At 49.8% G+C, this 19,879-nt stretch overlaps 1 protein-coding gene across 1 annotated transcript in view; it reads right to left on the bottom strand.

Annotated features, from left to right (window-relative positions):
• Positions 1–1,145: 1,145 nt before the first annotated feature.
• Positions 1,146–19,879, bottom strand: part of CHAT (choline O-acetyltransferase) — a 64,576-nt gene continuing 45,842 nt past the window's right edge. Inside the window, exons 7-14 of the mRNA XM_037803913.1 lie at positions 19,549–19,718; positions 16,425–16,525; positions 15,539–15,667; positions 12,889–13,011; positions 9,800–9,941; positions 9,601–9,663; positions 3,030–3,167; positions 1,146–1,418 (exon numbers count right to left, since the gene is read on the bottom strand). Coding sequence (XP_037659841.1) covers positions 1,146–1,418; positions 3,030–3,167; positions 9,601–9,663; positions 9,800–9,941; positions 12,889–13,011; positions 15,539–15,667; positions 16,425–16,525; positions 19,549–19,718 — 1,139 coding nt within the window. The remainder of the gene's footprint in view (positions 1,419–3,029; positions 3,168–9,600; positions 9,664–9,799; positions 9,942–12,888; positions 13,012–15,538; positions 15,668–16,424; positions 16,526–19,548; positions 19,719–19,879) is intronic.

The following is a 19,879-nucleotide window of genomic DNA, read 5'->3' as shown; positions in this document are numbered from 1 at the left end:
AATCTCAACACCAACTCTCTCTGAAGTGCCCACGGGGTCCCTGGCTGGGGAAAATGCCCACTGCCCTCCACCAACGCTGGTTCCAGCCTTAGCCACTGCTGCCCCCAGCCGGCCCTCCCACGGCTGCCCCTCGGGTCCCCAGGCCAGCAGAGGGCCTTGCTCTGGCCTCCTCCACACCAGTCTTTGTCAGAACCCTGGACAGCGCCCCACCCTGCAAATAAAGGCGCCAAAGTCACTCTACCTGGGCCACTGCCATTTCCCTGAAATTAACATCATAGTGGGTTTCCAAAACACAAACAAAACAAAACAGAAAAAGCAACTCTTTCCCCTCTGCTAAAAAACCAGACCACCGATGGGGGCATGTATTGTGGGAAGGGGGGTGGGGAAGCAACCAGAAAAACCACAATGGCCAGGACTTTGGGAAGGTGGCCTGGTCCCCCCACTCCCTGACCAGCCACCTGTTTGCTCGTGGCTGTGCAGCTTGCTCATCTCTGACCCTGGGGCCACCCAGGAAGCAGAAAGTGGGCATTTTTTTTTTCTTTTCAGAATAGCTGGACCAGATTTTCAGAACCCAACTGAAGGCTGCCCTTGGAAGGGTAAAGGAGAAAGATGTTTGTGGGTCCAGGGTCACTTTACTAGGCCTTCTTTGTGTCTGTGTTGGGTTGGGTGGTGTTTACAGGACTGTACAGCTCAACAGAGGCCATCCCGAATGCCATGCTCAGACTGCTTGGAATTTGAAAACAAAGTCCCCTATTCCTCCCCAGAAGATAACAGAGTGAGCTCTTCCTTGGTGACGCATTTAGGTACACTGCACATAACCGGGTGATTCATTCTTTCCTTGTGCAAAAACATCACCTGGGCACTCTGGGTCCTGCTGGGGGCAGGACTTCCCACCTCACCCAGATGGACTCCAAGCTCAGCTGGACTTACGTCCTAGTGCACATGCCAAAGGCCTGCGAGTGATGATTCCCATACACAATGAGAGATGCATTTCTCCTAAAACTTCAGCTCTGTGTGATGCCTCCATGTAGTGGTCTGTGAATTGGGCCCTGAGGATTGGGGAGCGGCAGAAAGCTGGGGTGAGGGAAGGGAGTAGGGGTTTGCAGAAGGCTGGGCATGGGGGAGGTGGAACCTTGCAGAAGGAATCAAACTTTGTGCCCCTGGCCAGATGTGGCAGCTTTTTCCTTCGCAGTGGGTGGTGCTTTGGGCCTGGCAGGCTGTGGCAGGCTGCAGAGGTCTCGCATTTCCACGAGGCTTTCTTCCACAGCTTTTGCAAACTTGCTGGAAGAAGTATCTTGGCAGCCGTGAAAGCTGGAAATGCAGAACAGGATGCTGGCTGGCTGGGGGTTATAGCAGGCGCCGTAGCCGTTGGGAACCACAGGACCATAGCAGCAAAACATCTCCATGCTCGTGGGCACCTGGGGGAGGAGAGATGGTTGAGAAGTGGCATCTTCGGAAATGCAATCTGCCAGCCAGTTAGAACGCAGGGCACTCAGACGGCTAGGGTGCCCCAAATGGATTTTGCTGCTTCTCTGGTTGACTCTTTTCCACCAGTGTGTTTGGCTGAATTAACCAAATCAACCCACTGTTTCAGCATGAATGGACACAGCCAGCATCAGAAAAACGAACCCATCTAAATGCACAAGGGAGGGGGCAGTAAGCCTGCTCCTCGCAGTGGAATTTTTTTTGCTTGTGGAGTCGGGAACTCCCAGTGTGATCTGGTGCTGGGTCTTGGGTCGAGTCTCTCCTCATCTGGGGGCCATCTGAGGCAGCAAAGCAATCAACGTAATTTACTAAATGGCACCCTGGTGGCACCCAAAAGTGAGATGGCTTCCCAGCGGGAGTAGTTGACAAATTGGAGGAAATCAAGCTCATCTTCTCTGTCGAGCTCCCCCAGATCCTTAATTACTGCCAGTATTGCCTGGCTGGTCTGATTTTCTCCTCGCAACCTGGCCATGCACAATTACCCAGCTTTGGGAATTTCAAAGATTGACATTAACTGGCAGTTTAGTTATGCTAGTTTCAGAAGGGCTGAGATTTTTTAGTCTGGGATCACAACCCAGAAAATGTCTTTCTGAAGATGTTCAAGCTGTAAATGGTATTTTCCAGTTGGAAATACCACCACACCCCAGAATGCATTCTCGGGCAGGGGCAGGGTGCAGTTTGTTTTAAGCCCACAGATTTCTGGGCGTTGTATACTTGGGCCTTCAGAAGTGACAGTGGCCGTTTTAATGGGGCAGAACAAGCTATTAGTCTTGCTAACAGAGTCACCACATTGTCAGATAAATTTGCCGTGCAACAGCCGGAGGGCGTAAAGCTATTTCAAAGCACTTTTTGTTCATGGATGGGTTCCTGAAGAATTTACGTTGTTGCAGTCTGCCCTCTTTTATTCATGCCTGCAAGCTGACTGCCGTAATGACAAAATCAAATTACCGATGGGCTTTTATCCTCTAACCTAACTTTATCAGCCCCCTTTATTGGTCATGTCCAGGCTTTTGAGGTTGAGGTGGAGTTTTAGTATGACGACGACTGGGGTATTTTTCTGTCCTTGCCTTCTGCCTCTCTCTAACGAGAATGTTGGGCTGGATGGCTAATCTTATGCTATCGATCGTGTAGCCATTTATAATAATGTCAATGATGACTTGTTTGGAGGGCATCCTCCATGCCAGGCTTGGTTTGGGGCTTTCTACTTATGTCAGTGCAGCTGGTTGAGTGAGGACTTCACTCCTGGCCTGTCCAGCTTTGAAGCCTGTGCTCACCACGCTCTAATGATACCTTTCAGGTGGGCACAGCCTGATGGCGAAGCCATCACACTCGTGGAGTCCCATTCTGTTTCCACCTCTGCGTAAGGTAAATCCTACTTTATTCCCCCATAGAAGACGGGGAACCCAGCGCTCTGAGAGTCTAGATCATGTTGCTAAAGAAGCTGAGCCAGGAACTGCCTGATTCATCACCGAGCTCTTTAGAAAGCCAACTGGCAACACTAAGTGTGTGTGGCCTCTCAGACAATGGGCACACATGGCCCTTACCTGGCTGGTAGAAAGGATAAACCGGTTGCTTGTCAAGTACGTTTCATCCGTGAACATCTCGGGCAGCTCTTCGCACACTTCCCGGGCCACCTCCCGCAGTCCCAGCAGGTGGTTGTCAATGGCCATCCCTGTGATGGCCTGGGCAGCGTGGGACAAAGAACAGAGAACGTGACACGGGGCCCCCCTCGCCACCTCCTTGCACCGCTCACCAGTCCACCACCACGAGGGGAAGGATGGCAGTGTGTCCAGGCTTGTGGCTACCCACGGCTTGATGTCGACATTGTGTGTGGATGGCCACTCAGGACCGGCTGCTTTACACAACAGCCCCTGCTTCTTGGGCCCTTGTACATTTCAACATGCACAGAACATGTCCAGAACAACTTGGACTAAGTTTAGGTCATTCTGATCAAAATTCAGTGAGTCTGGGACACCCACCGCCCATAACACCTCCTCACCCCTGCCCTCACAGCCTCATCACTGCTGACCTGGGTGTTGTCAGCCCAGTGGTGCTGGAGGTTGAGAGAGTGTCAGCCGGCCCAGCATCCCCAGAACTAACCTGCTCAGGCACGGAGAAGTTTAGGGAGAAGGATGTGAGCTGGGTCGGGGCCTGATGTGCTTCACCCAGGCATCTTCCATCCCAGGCTGTCCATGGGCAGATTTTTCCACCCCAGTGGGAGCCCAGGGAACAAGGGATGGAAGACTTAAGCCTTCAGGTCTGTAACTGAAACTTAGCTGCTGTTTCAGGGACCCAGAATCAGTTCAACTTGAATTGGATTCATCATCTAAGAATTCATTTTGGAGCCAGAACTAGACACCTTACCAGAGGCTCACTTAATGTTATCAAGAGGAAAGCTAGTTGAATGATAGAAAACCTTGTCCTTTTTATCATAAGATATTGAAGCTCCTACAAAAGGATAGGATGACCACAGAGGTGGCTCCAGTATTGCTGTGTAGGAGGGGCTTATGGTCAGCAATACGGCCAGAAACGGGGCCATGGCAATGGGTTTCACACCTCTTCCACTTGAGGTTGCACACATAGCATGCCCACTGCTTTTGCTTGGGTTACATGTTGATTTTGGATAACCTTGGGGGTGCTGGAGATTTGAGGGCCACCCCTGGCCTAGAGCAAAAACCTTTGGGTCAATATTAGAGTAACTAAGTCTTGGGAGTATCACGCTTATGTAATGACCAGTTTGCTGGGGCAAAGGAAGAGGCCTCTGATCACAATTCCCTTTGCTTTAGTTTTACAAGGCACATTTTGGGATTTGACAGCAGCTCCCTTTCAGTGGAGAATGAATGCATAAAGATGAATCAGAGGCTCCAGTCACTCCAAACCCACCTAATTCTATGGTGAAAAAAACGTTAGATACTCTCATCTCATTTCAGACAAAGATGGAGAACTCTGAGCCAAGCCTGGAAATAGAGTTCACCTTTAATTCCTCTGGTTCTCTCTGTTGAATCCCTGATTTGTGTGGGTTTGCAGAAGCAGCTGCTCACTGAAGCAGCCAACACTCCACTGGTTTTACCATCACTGAACTAATCGTGGCCACTGGGGTTGAGTTAACAGATGGTTTGGACTGGAGCCATGAGTAGTAGTGAGTAAATGGCTCATCATTCAGGATTCCATTGACTCAGGGACTCTTCACTGAGTGCTTACTACTTCTCTGATGCTGCTGGGTTCTGGGGCTGCAGTGGAGAACAAAGTAGTCATAGGCTCAGCCCCATGGAGCTCATGGTGTCCTTGGGGCAGACATCCATCACCGTGAGAGCACACGGTAAGGACCTGGACCACACATGCTTGTCTCTTGGGATCACCTTCCTCCACCACCACCACGGAATATACTTGCCAGGTATCTGGGGGCCTCCTTGCTTCTTTCTCCTTTTCCTTAACCCCAATGGCCAGCCTGCTACCAGATCTACCCTCTATACATGTTTCTTATGTGACATCTCCATCCCCTCCTCTGCCACACTTTCAAGATTGATCTCTTTTGGTCCATTATTCTCATCAAATTAAAATAGTTAACACAACAGGACCCTATGGTGATGCTATGGAGGATATTTTTCTACCAAATTATTCATAAAATTTGTAAATGGCTATTAAGTTATATATGTATATGGTTTAAAAAGTAAAACAAAACAAAACAAAACAAAACAAAAAAACCAAAGGCTTATGTTCCTTGACATCATTGATTTCCGCTCCTCAAAAGCAACCACTTTCAACCTTTTCAGCTATTTATTTTGTTATTTACTTCCATAGTTCTAAATAATATGCTGAGACTGACAGTATTGCATTTTTTGGTTTTACATATAATATTCTTATCAGAGAAGATGAGATTTTTGCTCTTCTCTATCCCTCTCCTCAAACACACTTTCATCACCCCAGCCTCCCTATAGAATTATGTCTTAACCCTTTGTTTTATCAACACTCAGTGTTTACATGATTATAATTATGGAAATATTTGTAGCTGAGTCATGTAGTACGATATGATTAAATTTCCTTTCTTATTCAATTTTTTGTTTTCCCTAGAATTGAATGATTGATTAATTTCTTTCCCTTGCTACACCATAAGCTCCATATGGTCTGAGTCTACAACAATTTTAAACTATTTAAATTGTGGGGCTTTCACCTGCTTAGCTTTCTATGTGTCTATCACTAACCAGTTCCTAAATGCTCAGCCAGAAGGGCAAAACTTCACTCAGTGCATTGAATACTCACCAGAGAATCTGTCAATTTCATTCCTTCTCTCACTTCTGGCTCCTCTGTGGAATGATTATTCTCTATGTCTGCTGAACAGCTGTCCTAAGTGATCCACCAGTGACGCTGTTAAGAAGTCCAATTCCATTTTTATTACTGATCTTTGTGTTTGATTTCCCTTTCTCTCTGAGAGATTTTAAGATCTTATCTTTGTCTTTAGTGTTGCAAAATGTCCTTGGCATGAGCATTTTTCATCTATTATGCAAGGTATTTGGTGGACTGTCTCAACATGGATGCTCACATCCTACAGTTCTGGGAAATTTTCTTGAATTATTTGATGACGACCCCACCTCCACCCTATTCTATCATTCTGGGGAGTCTCTTTACCATTTTCTTGTGTTGAACCATCTGATTCTTGGAGCCTATGGCTTCCAACTTTATGTTTTATTCTCTCAATTTAGTAGTCTACATCCTTCTGCACTTTTATGAGAAAGAGTACTTAATAACTAAAATTTTTTGAGATGTCTGAAAATTCCACCTTCAAACTTGATAGTAGTTTAGCTGGGTATGGAACATGTGTTGAAAACGGTTTTCCCTCGGGATGTGATGGCATTGCTTCACTGTAGTCCACCCTCCAGTGATGCTGTTAAAAAGCCCAATTTCCATTTTTATTACTGATCTTTGTGTTTGATTTCCCTTTCTCTCTGAGAGATTTTAGGATTTTATCTTTGTCTTTAGTGTTGTGAAATGTCCTCAGCATGAGTATTTTTCATCTATTATGCAAGGTATTTGGTGGACTGTCTCAACATGGATGCTCACATCCTACAGTTCTGGGAAATTTTCTTGAATTATTTGATGACGACCCCACCTCCACCCTATTCTCTCTTCCTAGACACCTTTTATTTGGAATGTTGGTCCTCCCAGACCAGCCTATGTTCTCTTCTATAGTTCATCTCTGTGTTTTGTTGGTATTTTAGGGAGACTGCCTCAGCTTTATCTTTCAGTCATTCTTTCGTAGTGTCCTAGGGCTGCGGTAACAAATTACCACAAACTTGGTGGATTTAAACAATGGAAAACTTATTTTCTCACAGTTCTGGAGACAAAATCAGGGTGTCAGCAGAACTGTTCTCCCTCTGAAACCTGTAGGGGAGGATCCTTCCTTGCCTGCTCTAACTTCTGGCATTCGCTGGCCATCCTCGGCTTTCCTTGGCTTGTGGCTGCTTCACTCCAATCCCTGACTCTGTTTCCATGTGGCCTTCTTCTTTCACATCTGTCCATCTCTGTGTCCAAATTTCCCTCTTCTTATAAGGACACCAGTCAATTGGATTAGGACCCACCCTAACTCATCTTGGCCTCATATTAACTAACCACATCTTCCGAGACCCTAGTTCCAAATTAGGTCAGATTTCCAGGACTAGGGGTTAGGACTTGAACATTTGTTTTGAGGGGATACAATTTGACCCAAAACGTCTTCCATGAATTTTTTCTACTATCATGTTTTTCCTCGAGAGTTCTTTTTATTTCCTATAAAATTTTGTTAGTCTCCTATTCATATTTATGGATGCAATAACTTCCCTTATCTTTCAGAGGGTCTCAAATATAATTTTTTTTGTTTCTCCTATTTCTTGCAGTTTTCATTTCCTCTAAGATCCTTTTTAAAAATTTGTTTGTATTGCTCTTTTTCATGTAAGTAGCTTTCCTCAATGTCTCATGATATATGTTTACCTGTTTATATCTAAGAAGAAAGCCCTGAAAAGGTTAGAAGATATGTTTGTAAGAACGTGGTTGTCAACTGGTGGGCTACTCTATGGGTTGAGCTGGCTGGGCTTTTTCATTGGTGGACCCTGACTGTCAGTATCCCTTGACCTGGTAAGCTAGAGACATCCTCTAATCTCCTGCTTAGGGAATGGGTGGACACAAAGCTGGCTCCCAGTACACCTGCAGTTGGGTGGCTGTGAGGTTTACTAGTGAGTAAGTAGACATCCATGAATTCCCCTATTTTGAAGTCTAGATTCCCTCTGGTCCCTCTCTCCAGAGAATAAACTTATAGTCTACCCTTGGGGAAGGTGAAGAGTAGTAGTCCAGTTCATTGGGGTGGTGGAGTGGATCTGGAGGTCCAGCTGCTTCTCATAGCCTCCTCTTTTCAGCCCCACATGCACTGCCATGTTTGGGGGATGCTCCAATGCCTGAGCCATTCTGAGGTTCTACAGGGCAAGTCACCGGACTCCTGAGCTTTGCCCACTGTTTTCTCAGGTTTAGCTTTCCCTGGTCTAAATCTGTTACCATCTATTCTGCTTTCCTTCTCCAAAACTTTGCTATCACCTCCTTTCCCATTCTCTTTGCCTTTGTGGATTTATGGCTTTAAAAACTTCCTTTGCTTTTATTTTGAAGGGTTTCCAGGTAAAGTGACAGTAAACACTTGGCGTTCAATACACTGTATTTAATTAGAAGTTTCCCCTTTTCTTCAACCCTCACTGCTCCTGCCTAATTTCAGCCCTTATACCAGCACTCCCTAAATATTATTTGGCTCCTAATGAGTGCCTCCGCCTTTTGGCAAGCCACCCTCCATCCCAACCAATCCTTCTTCCTAGACTCCAGAATAAGCTTTGTAATGGAAATCTAAATCACAAACTCCCCTGCTCCTCTTTCCCTTGCAAATTGCACACACTTAACGACTTGCTTTTCCTGGAATGGGTCTTACTCCCTCGAGCTTCTCTGCCTTCACATATGCTAGTCCCTCCTCAGGCCATCCTTCCCTTCTGTGTCCACCTCAAACCTCTCCTCATCCTCAGGGTCATAATCAGCACCACTGGCGTTGTCAAGTCTTCCATAGCTTCCCCAGCAGGGTAAGAGGTTTGTTCCTGTAGGCACCTTATCACTTTCATGAGGGCACTTTTCACATGGGATTGTACTTACTTGTTTAAGGACCTTTCCTCTCAGCTCTAGAATAAACTCCCTAAGTATAGGGCTTATAGATTCCATCTTTGATTTCCTAGCACCCAGGAAATCAAACACTTGGCATTCAATAAACTGGCATAAAGCAGGAGAACAAAACATACTTGTTTAATACACAAGAGTGTGCTTGATTTTCAGATGAATGAGGGACCTAGCAACTGAATTTGAGAAAAGACTAAATTGGCTAGTTCTAAAAGCCAGAAATGCATTGCACTTGCATTCAAGTATAGAGAGTGAAACTTGGTGAACACCTTTCATGGACTGTGTAATCCTTCAAAGACTGTATCAGAATGAGTGGCAATTAATATATCTACCAGCAACCCACGGAGTAGTTATTTTGTATAGTTTTCATGCAAATGACAGTTTTGTGGTGTTAGAAAATAAATTATTTCCCTAAATGAAGGAAACATTTCCTTTACAATTTTGATTTCATTATTAATTTCCAGCAAAGACTTTTTTATTCGCAGGCAGAATAAATAAACACATGGAGAACAAGAAAGCAAAACCAGTCCTAAATGGAGAATAAAGTCTGCCTGGCCTGGGACCGTGCAGTCTACCCATCTCTGCCAGGCCCTAGCCCCATTCTCTTGCATTTGCTTTCTTTTACTGTATCAACTGTAAAGTGCTACACATATTAGGCTCTATTATAATCATTATCGTTGTTTCAGTAGGGTTCAAATGTCACTCATCCTATTCTGATGAAAGTCGTGAGAAAAGATTGAAAGGAAAAAAAAAACAAAGCAGAGTGGTGTTGGCACCTTGGTCACAAAAATAAGGAAAAGGAGGTTCTGAGAGGTGGGGCCTTGCCAAGTCTCCGGCGTTTGCAGGCCGAGCTCGCGCACGTGGTCCTGCGCGGGGACCCCACCCTGGAGGCGGGGGCTGGGCGCTGCTGGGACACCCGCCACCCACCGCCTCACTCACCATCACGGTGTACTCGGTCTGAGCGCGGATGGCGTCCTTCAAGAGCAGCAGCTTCTCGCAGTCCTGTGGGCAGAGCAGAGAGTGAGTGCGCTCTCAGGGAGACCCTGAGCCAAAGGAGCTGGAAGGACACACGGACGGGCGACCCTCCCAGCCGTGCGCAGGCTGCCCCTGCGACAACCCAGGACCAAGCAGGACCTACCGGCACGGCAGCCTGGTGGTCAGTCACTGCTTTCACGAAAGCCAGCGCTTCAGGGGTCGCGGACCTGATGTTGTCCACCCTTCCCTCCCGGAACCGCCGGATGGACGCGCTCTCGTAGGTGGGCACGAGCTTCCCGTGGCGCCTGTGCGAAATGAAGTATGAATGGCGAACGGTCATTTGTTTTCAGGGAATCATAAACGCCGAAAGAGAAATAGCCTCAGCAGGCTTTATTTTTACAGGGTTGACTTTATTTGGCATAGTATTTCATTTTAATGTTAATAGAGTTCTGGAGATTTTCAAGAGATGAATGTCCGGGAGTCTCTTAAGACGGAGAGCTGGGTACGCCATCCTATATCTGTGGTACTGCCCTGATTACAAAAATGTAAAAATATGACTGGTAGCTTTTAAAAAAAAATCCAGATCTAGTGCAAAACCTAGAATTTTCCGTGAAGTCTGATGAGTATTTGATTCATGGCACAGAATGGAATAATTGCGTAATTAATCACTGACACCCTTGAGGGAACCGTGTTATATTTAAAACAATTCAAGCACGGCCTTGGTTCCCGGCAGGAGGGGACTTCAGGCATGGAGTGCCAGCTGCACAGCTCTCTCCCTCCAGGGACAGCTGGGCTCCAGCAGGCCTGTGTGAGCCAGACTGCACCTCTCCTCCCGGATTTCTGGGAGCTCTGCAGTAGCCACATGGACGAGCCAGCATTTCTAGGCTTGCATGTGTGTTTCTCACCAGTTGGTAAAATCCCTGTCGTTGGTGTTGATGGAAGACAAAGAACTCAGAGGTCAGGCTGTGGTGGCCCAAAGCCACATGGCAAGCAGCAGCCTCACATCTTAGTCCTCCCAGGGCATACACACTACACACACACACACACACACACACACACACACACACACACACTCGGTGAGAGAAGATACTGTCTGATCATTTGTGAATGAGTCAATAAACTTCTTGGGCAATTAATTATGTCTCATCTCTGGAAGACTCTGGCAGGGAGCTCACTTCTTGTATCTCTATGGTCCCTGGAAGGAAACCCTATGCTGACCCCCCAAAAATAGACACCATCCCTGACTGGTCACTGACCACCCCCAATTTAGGCAGCTTCCAGGTTTCTGCTGAATCCAGGAACAGATTAAAAAATTGGGGGTGGTTGAGGGCTTAGACTCTTAGATGGGAAGCAGATCACATTTTGGCTATTCAATGGGCCCACGAGCTTCTGGCCACATCCACTCCTGGCCATGCCCAGTGCCAGCACAGACCACTCTGGGTGGAGGACGGGGTGCTCTGTGCAGAGCCCACTGACACCCGCAGTTTTGGAGATCAAGAGGGGTCCAGAGCCACTGGTCTGGGAAGCTATCAGGGCTGACCCCAACCTTGCAGACTATTTCAACCACATGCCATCCAAGTATCCACCAGGACAGCATTGCCTGCAGTTCCAAACCCTGGGCCTGTCTTGTCTCGTGTGCTGTTGAAATGTCAGTGCCCGTGGGTCTCAGTGATGAAGCCACAGCCCACCCATGGGTTTATGTCAGTCTTCCCCAAGGAGACCTGAGCCCGACCCACTGTGAGTCACGGCCCTGTGGTCACCCTGGGATGCTGCCTGCTCACTCCTGAGCTCTCCTTGCTGCGGTGGCACAGCCTGGGCACTTGACGCCCCCCATGGATGTGGCAGCCTCCTTCTCGGGCGAACTGAAAGCAGGTCCTGGTGGGGAGGGCCTTGGACTGCCCGTGCCAGGTGGCTTTTGAGCTGTTGCTCCTGGAACCACCAGGAAAATCTACTTTGCATTTGGGTTGGGGCCCCTACAAAATACCAGCCGGGTCCCCTGCCTCTGCTTTCAATCCCTCCCTCTCTCCTCCCTCCCTGCCCCACATTAAGCCACCACGATGGTGATGTTTCTAAATCACAGCCCTGTTCAGGCCACTCCTTGCTAAAATTCTTTAGTTTCTGCTCATCTCTGAGATTCCATCAGCCCCTGGATGCTCCCCTGTGCCAAGCCTGGTGCAGGCTTCGGACATACAGAGGCACCCGAGACACCCAAAGTCTAGAAAGCAGCATCTGCAGTCAGTGAGAGAGGCAGCTCTCACTCATAACTGCTACAAGAAAATACAATGTGATACAACAGATAGGGCTGGGGGGAGATGGGGAACATGGGGCTGCTATAAGTAAGGGGCAGGAAAGGCCTCTGAAGAGGGGGCATCTGAGTGGAGCCCTGAAAGCTGAGACGAGGTGACCACGTGAGGAGTGGCAGTGACTGCTGGATGGTAGGAAGGAATGGCGAGCACGAAGGTCCTGAGGCAGGAGGAAGGTTGCAGGGAGGGCCCCTGGCGAGGCCATTTCACGGGGCGGGGGCGGTTCCAAGCCTGGATATTGTTTCAGGCATGATGGGAAGCCATAAAAATGTTCTGAGGAGGTAAGTGATGGAATTTGCATAATTCAAAGTTCGCTCTTGCTGCTTCATGAAGACTGGATTACCAGGGGCGAGAGTGGAAGCCCAGAGATCCCTGGGGAATGTGCTCCAGTTGACCAAGCACACAGCTTGGAAGAGGCCAGTGGCAGCGCAGGGTGGGCAGGAGAGGGCAGATGTGAGAGGCATTTTGGAGATGCAGGGAAGGAGACAAATGGGCAAATCCAGGAGGATTCCAAAATCTTTGACTTCACCAACTGGGAGGATGCTGGTTCTGTTTAGTTAACAAGTCTGGGAAGACGGGAGGGATGCGTGACAGCTCCAGGGACTCAGATGGTGTAGGTGCTATCAAATTGAAGAGCAAAATCCTCTCCCTGCTCCCCAGGGCCCTCCTGACCTGGCCACACCCACCTTGCCTTCCTTGGCTCTACACGCCAGCAGCATTTAGCATGGGTCAGGTAGTTGCTCTTTCTAGAATGTGTTTCCTCCTTCTCTTACCTGAGGCTGGATTCACCTACCTCCTTCCATGCAGCCTTTCCTGGACCTGCTTTTCCTCCCCCAGGCCCCCAGAAGGGCACACCTCGTTCCACTCTGCTTCTAGACTCCGGTGTCTCAAGCCCCTGGGCAGGCAGCCTACCTGCACACAGGTGTACTGCCCGTAGGGCTGTGCTCACCTGTAGAAAGCCAGCTGGAGGGCCACCTGAATGAAGGCATCAGGGCTGCATTTCTGCTTCTTAATGAACTCTTTGCCGTACTTGTCAAACTTATAGACAGCGAAGTCGAGATTCTTTACTATTCTGGGGAGGAAAAAGAAAAGAAGCTTTAACGGCGTGTAAAATAGAACGCCCACAGCAGGGAGTCTAACAGAGATGAGGACACGGTCTTGGGGGTGGGGGTGAAAGGGAGCAGCCTTGCCATGTGGAAGTGGTGGGGGCACAGCGGACCACTGGCTACTCTGAGCTGAAGGTGAGGATGGGCCGGGTGGGGTGGTGGCCTGACTCGGGGGGTGGGAGAGGGGAACCCGGTTGTGGCAGTGAAGCAGGGAGGCTGCGAGACATTGATTTACATGGGCAGAGACAACGCTGCCCACAAACAAGACTCTGGAAGCCCAGTGCCCGTAGACGTTGCCTTGAGAGACACTATTCATTTGACGTGTTCCAGAAGGTATGTCCAGCATCCCTCCAAATTCTTTTGGTGTCCTGGCCATTCTGTCAGGACCTGGCAACCTCCCCCAACCCCCAACCCTTGTCCAAGGAAAATCCCATTTCTCAGATGCAAGCCAGCGTCTCCTCACCCAAGACTCGCCCCCGTCCTGCTGCAGGGGAGAAAGGCTGGGTCTGGCTGCCCGTTTCGATCATGGTCACTGCAGCAGGGGCTGCTGGCATGTGGCTTCACCAGCGACAGAAGACCCGTTTCACCCAGAAACTGCTGCTGCACCCCGGAATCTCCCACGACACACCCAGGCTTTTGCTGCCCTTGTCAGAGTGAAAGGCTAGTTCCCTGTGCCTACCTGGAGACTCTTGAGCACTGGTTCCCCCCGACCCATCTCCCACCACCTCCATATTGACCAGTCTTATTCTTCCTTATGGATTTGGGACCCGGGATGACTTCCCAGTGGAGACACGTCCAGCCAAGGTGCACCCCGTCCACCCACCACACATGGGCGCACAGCCCTGGGGGCAACCCAATCCCCCGCTCCTTCCCCAGGAGCTCGGACCCTCCCTGTCTGCCCCTCCTTGGGTGGGTTCTCCCACCCCACTGGAGCTCAGCTCAGTGGGGCCATGCCAGCTGTGGGGGACCCAGAGGGATGAGGAGAGGCCCAGTTCCCACAGCCTTTTGTCCCCGGCCCCTGAACAGACTCTCACCCCACCACAGTCCCCTGGAAACCTCGTCCCCGAGGCTCTGCCCACTCAGACCCTCCCTGCCTCCACGGCGGCTCAAGATGCCCAGTTCTCCTCTCTCCTGGTCCTCTGGGAAGAGGAGCTGAGAGTTCTGGGAGCAGGTGGGGCCTGTCCAAATCCCTAAGAGGGAGTGGACACCCTCACAGGTCCCAGACTCACCAACCCACCAATTTGCTCACCTGGCGGCCGGCTTATGTTCAGAGCAACCCTGTAGGAGTTGAGAATCAACATCCTTTGTGCAAGAATGAAAGCTGAGGTCTCCCAGTTAATCCCCCCACAGCTCCCCATGGAGTTGTCTCCCCACATCTGCAACCTCCAGGCTGACCACACTCCATCCCCACCTGTGCTATTCCCAACTTCCCCCCTCCCCCCTGAACAAACCCCTCCAGGGGCCACTCCTCTCTGCAGGGCAGCCTCTGGGCTCTGTGACGTATGGATAGTGACACTCTCCAAATTGGACCCCACTCCCCTTTTGTGCTCCAACTCTGGCCACTCTCCCATTTGCTTACCTCCACATCAGCCTGGGTCTTTTATGAATCCATATTTTGAATGACTGCTTTCTGCCCTCTTCCCCATCCACCTGTACCATGAACTCCTATACATCCTTTGAGGCCCATCTCCCTGGCCAAGCTTTCCTCACTCTCCTGGCAGAGCTCAGCTCTCAGTCTCCTTTGTGGGTACAGGTCTGTATTTCTGCTTCTGGTTTGGGCTCTGATGTTATTGTATCACACACATTTTGATCTAGGGGGCCATCTCCTCCCCCCAGAAAGCTTGTAGATCTCTGCACATGCTTGATGAATGAATGAACAAGTGAACGCATCCAGGAAGCCGCTTGCCCCCAGGCACAGGGCTCATTGACTGAATGAGGAACCGACAATCAAGAACCCAGGTCTGCTCACCAGCTGGCTCCCACCACAGCCAGGCAGCTGCAGCTAGAAGCAGGAACACAGTAACCGCCCCATGTACCCACCTCTGCCCCAGCCCCCTGTCCATCCCGTTAGGCGCTGAACTGCTCCCCCCACCTTGGGGAGAAAGGCTCCCTTGTCAAGTCGCAGTGTAAATTCAAGCAAATTGAAATAGCTTGGATTCAAATAACCTATTCAAACCAGTTGTTTATTACTCCCTGAAAGCAGGGCATGATTTCCTGGCCTTGACTCTGCTCAGTCAGGTGAAACCTGTGGAAAAAAATAGCTCCAAGTTTGCATTTTATGGAAATGATGGATACTTTGGCAAGGTTATTCCCCGGGAGTTATAACCCTTCTTTAGTTTGACTACATTTCCATGCCGGGCGAGGTGGGTGGGTGGGAGCAGGGGAGGCGGAGGGGAGCTGGGCTCTGAGGAATCTTCCGAGGTGCCCTGGCAGCTGGGAGGCTCAGGGTGACCCCGGAGGATCACCGCAAAGGGGACGTGGGCTCCCCCTTACCGTTGAAGTTTTTCTGCCGAGGATGCCAAGTGGCCCTGAATTTCGGGGGAGCATTTCCACCTCAGCCTCCTGGGGGCCGGGAGTTCGCTGACGGAGTTGGCTCGGACCAGCCTCTTGGGGCTCTTCACCCTGATTCGTAACACCGATGAAGAGACAGAGGCTCAGGCAGGCCCCCAAATGTGCAAATGGCAGAGGTAGGACCCAATCTGGTTCTGTCTGACTCCAACGCCCATTATTTCGTTTTATTTTTTCCCTGCTGGGTCATGTTAAACCACCAATGCTTATAAAACTCTTGGAGAGAGAGTGAAGAGGCAGACAGTGTAGTTCTGTCTACAAAGGTTGGTTTGGGACTCAGAGATCCTAAAGAGCAGATGAGATTTAGGACTTAGATGCAGAGAGAAAATTCCAGGAGGGGAGAGTGAGCAAATGGGGACTGCAGGAAGAAACCTGTGTGTCTAAGGGACAGAGAAACCTTCACAGTCCAGCCAGCCCTGAAGCTACAGAGGGACCCAGCCCGAGAAGGCAAACAGGGGTGCAGCTGGGAGTCCTCACTTCTGTTCTGGGTCATTGTCAGTGGGACAAGCAACTGGTATTGATCTGGGCCTTCCTGGGCCAAAGCAGACAATTCTTTGCCAAGCCTCTCCCTAACTGCCCCAAATATGTTACCCAGTTGGCCCCTTCCACCCATGGCCATAAGGCATATGGTGTCTCATTCAAGCTGGTTCTCAAATTTATCTTTTGCTAAGACACTTTCTAGATTAGCACAACCTCTGCCTCCACCCCCGGTGGCCACCTGATTTTTTTTTGGCTCAGCAAGGCATGGCTTGGCAGTCTGCTGGGGTCCCCCACGCTCTCCCTGGAAGGGCCCTACAGCCCCCGGACTCACATGTGTCTGAGCAGGTGCTCCGTGCACTGCACCAGGACGATGCCGTCGAACGGGGAGTGCTCACACACCACGCCGCAGACGCCGTCCCTGCCCACCACAAACTGCCAGGAGAAAGAGAGGTGGCAGGACACCCAGTGAAGTCCCCATGTCACACCAGCCCCTGGGTGGCAGGCCAGCCCTCCCTCCCCCTGCCTCTTAGGGGCAGTCCTCCTCCAAGGACCCCCAAGCACATTGTTCCTGAGAGGAGCTCCGTGCACATTTGCTGTGGCCTGAGAACACAGGAGTCTCAAAACTGCTCTAAGTGGTGCAACCTCCTTCCTGTAAGTGCACTGGGCAGAGGAGGGGAAGCATGAAGCCCCCAGATGGAAACAGTCTAGTGACTCCCAGTCAGCTCCTGTCGAGTCTGTCCATGCTATTCTCTGACCATGAGCGTGCTCCTTTGGCTTCTTTTGGCCTGTGTCCCCTTCCTAGTGCTCTTGGCAGCTGTCACCCTGCTTTTCTTTGTGCGATGGTTTGTTCGATGGATCCGGCTAGTTTGGGCCACCCATTGACCATATTCTCAGAATTTAGACCAGCATTTGCCACATAGTAGGTGCTCGAAAATGTTATTGAGCAAATGAATGAAAGATAACTATCCTATTTGGAGAATAGGCAGATTCCTTAGGAAAAATAAAGTACCCCTTGGTGGGAGTAAAGGGGAGGTGGGGACTGAGGCTTCTCCTTTAATTGAGCTCAGAGTCAAGGACCTGGGTTCTAGCCCTGCTAAATCAGACCAGCTGCGTGACCCTGATGAGATATTCCAACTCCCTGCGCTCCAGTTTGCTCTCATTGAAAATGGGTCTGTCTCAGTTAGCCAGGGCTGCTATGACAAATACCACAGGCTGGCTGGCTCAAGCAGAGGGAATTTGTTGGCTCATGGTTTTGGAAGCTAGAAGTCCAAAATTAAGGAATTGGCAAGAATGCTTTCTCCTGGAAGTCTGTAGGGTTCTGGTAGGGGCTTGCTGCAATCCCTGGGGTTCCTGGGCTTGCATCTCTGCTTCCACCATGTGGTGATCTGCTATATGGGGTAAGGCTCACCCTTGTTCAATTTGACCTCATCTAAATGAATCCACCCCCTGACTCACCTTCTTTGAAGATCCTGTTTACAAATGGGTTCACTCCCACAGGACCAAGGATTTGTGGGGACACAATTCCATCCCCAACAGGGTCCAATAATCCACACCTGACAGGATTGATATAAAGATAGAGAAAATGTATATGCAAGACCCCTATGCGCTGTTATAAGTAGTTAAGACTTTTTATGACTTCTCTTTTGCAAAGGCTACATCTAGCTGGATTGGAAAAGGAGCATACCCAGTGCACAAAAGCACTGGAAGAAAATAATGAGAAGGAAAAGATTTGGCTCTTTAAGTGGAACCCCAGTAAAGCTGGGCTAACTTACAGCCCATCTCAGCTGAAGAGATGCAATTGAAATCTTGGTAGAATTCTCTTCCTAGGCACCAGGGGGAGACCCCAGACACAGCCCACATCTTGAACTGCATTCTCCGTGTCTTTCCCTGAGACACCCACAGAGTGTGGCAGTTTCCCAAATCTTTAGTCCCATTCTTTAACAAACAAGCAAGTGAGCAAACAAACCTCCTGCAAAGCTACTCTCAAAACTCATTCCTTGCAAGTGTTTTTCTCTCCCTCTCCTCCAGTTTCTTCTGTCCCTCTGTGCTGAGACTGGCTCTTGAGCCTTTCTTGAAGCTCATGGAGCCTCATGGCTTCTCCAACTCACTGATTCGTCTGTGCAGCTAAGAAAAGGCCCAAGTGGTAAGCACAGATGCACCGTGTGAGCCAGGGAGGGGAGGGCTGTGCCACTCACACATCAGTGCTTCCCTGTTCCATCACTAAAAGGGAGGAAAATGGTGTATTTTAAAAACTTCTAAGGCTTCCCATGCTACGAGTCCCACACATCCATTATTTCATCTAATTCCCACAGTAGTTCCGTGAAAGATTCCAAGCCACTTCCACCCCTGGCAGAGTCTGGAAAGAGCCAGCCCGGCAGTAAGAGGACTCATTAAAAATAACAACATCAAGATGCAAATGGGTAAAGAGCATAATCTGCAGACTGGGGGAGACGGAGGAAGAGGAAAACTGAGATACTGCCTAGAAAAGCTCACAAACGTGAGCTATGTTAACCCTAAGTGTAGAGATCACTTGCCTTCTGTTTAATGTGGTCATTGTGAACGTGTGGAGGCTTTAGAACTAAACAAGAATGGGTTCAGGATTGGCGTGTTAGGGGAAAAAAGATGGAGGTGGATGGATAAATGATAGCAATAGATTAGATGGATAGATAGATAAAAAGATTAGATAAGTATATTAGATAGATAAAGATAGATAATAGATATAGCGATGGATTGATAGAGGAAGGAAGGAAGGAAGGAAGGAGGGAAGGAAGGGCGGGCAATTGTGGCAGAATGTTAAAACTGGTGGATCTGGGTATGGGGGGGTATGTTGGAGTTCTCTGTATGGGTTGTGAATTACTTTGCATCTGTGCTGTATATTTAAAATTATTTCCAAATAAAATGTTTAAAAATAAACATGGAGCAGGAATGAATGGCCTGACCTCACCTTTGTCCCTATCTGCGTGATTATTTTTCTTGTGTCCAGGCTGACGTCATGTGATTGAAATAATATGAATTATTGGATTTGATTTGATGATACATTCCATGGAGATGCCAGGCTGCCCCTGCTCCACAGGGACTGAGGTGGCCAGGCTGGGTTGGCAGGCGTTCAGAACAGCTGGCATTGCTGGGCACTGACCACGATCCCTGCTGACTGTGTCGGGGCTCTGTTGGGGAGAAGCTGCCACGCTGTCCGGACCCTGGGATGACCCCGCCTTACAGTGCATGAGCTGAGTGATGTGTGCTGAGCCCCCAGACCCAATGGTTAGGTTGTTTGAGTGGGGTTCAGCCAACTGCTCCTAACCCCAATAGGACATGTCCACCTTCGGGCTCTCCTGGTCTCACTGGGGCCTGCCAGCCGGGAGCTCAGCCTGGAGCTGGGACCCCATTGTGCCCGCGGGGGCCTGGGGCGTGGCAGGGGCCAGGGGCGTGGCGCGCGCCTGCAGGGAGGGGCTTACCTGCAGGGACTTGTCGTACCAGCGGTTGGCCCCGTTCCTGCTGCAGCCCCCGCCGTGAAGGAGCTGTAGGGCCGCGCTGGCGTCGCTGGGCCCCTCACCGCCCGGGGCGTCCAGGCACACGAGGCAGACGCAGCGCTCGATCATGTCCAGCGAGTCTCGGTTGGTGGAGTCTGCCAGGTGGGACAAGCACGGCCTTAGCGCATTTCCTGCCCTGCGGCGGGGTCCCCTCCGCAGAGCCCTTGCCAGCCCCGACTCCCTTGGGTACACACGGAGGCCCCGACTTTGAGCCTGGTGAGGGCTCATTGCTCCTGTCTGCTGGGACCCAGTGGGC

This window comes from Choloepus didactylus, chromosome 15 (genome assembly GCF_015220235.1).
Source record: "Choloepus didactylus isolate mChoDid1 chromosome 15, mChoDid1.pri, whole genome shotgun sequence".
In the NCBI taxonomy this organism is placed as follows: Eukaryota; Metazoa; Chordata; class Mammalia; order Pilosa; family Megalonychidae; genus Choloepus; species Choloepus didactylus.
The sequence above is the reverse complement of the archived record's forward strand: the minus strand, read 5'-3'. Positions and strand labels throughout refer to the sequence as shown.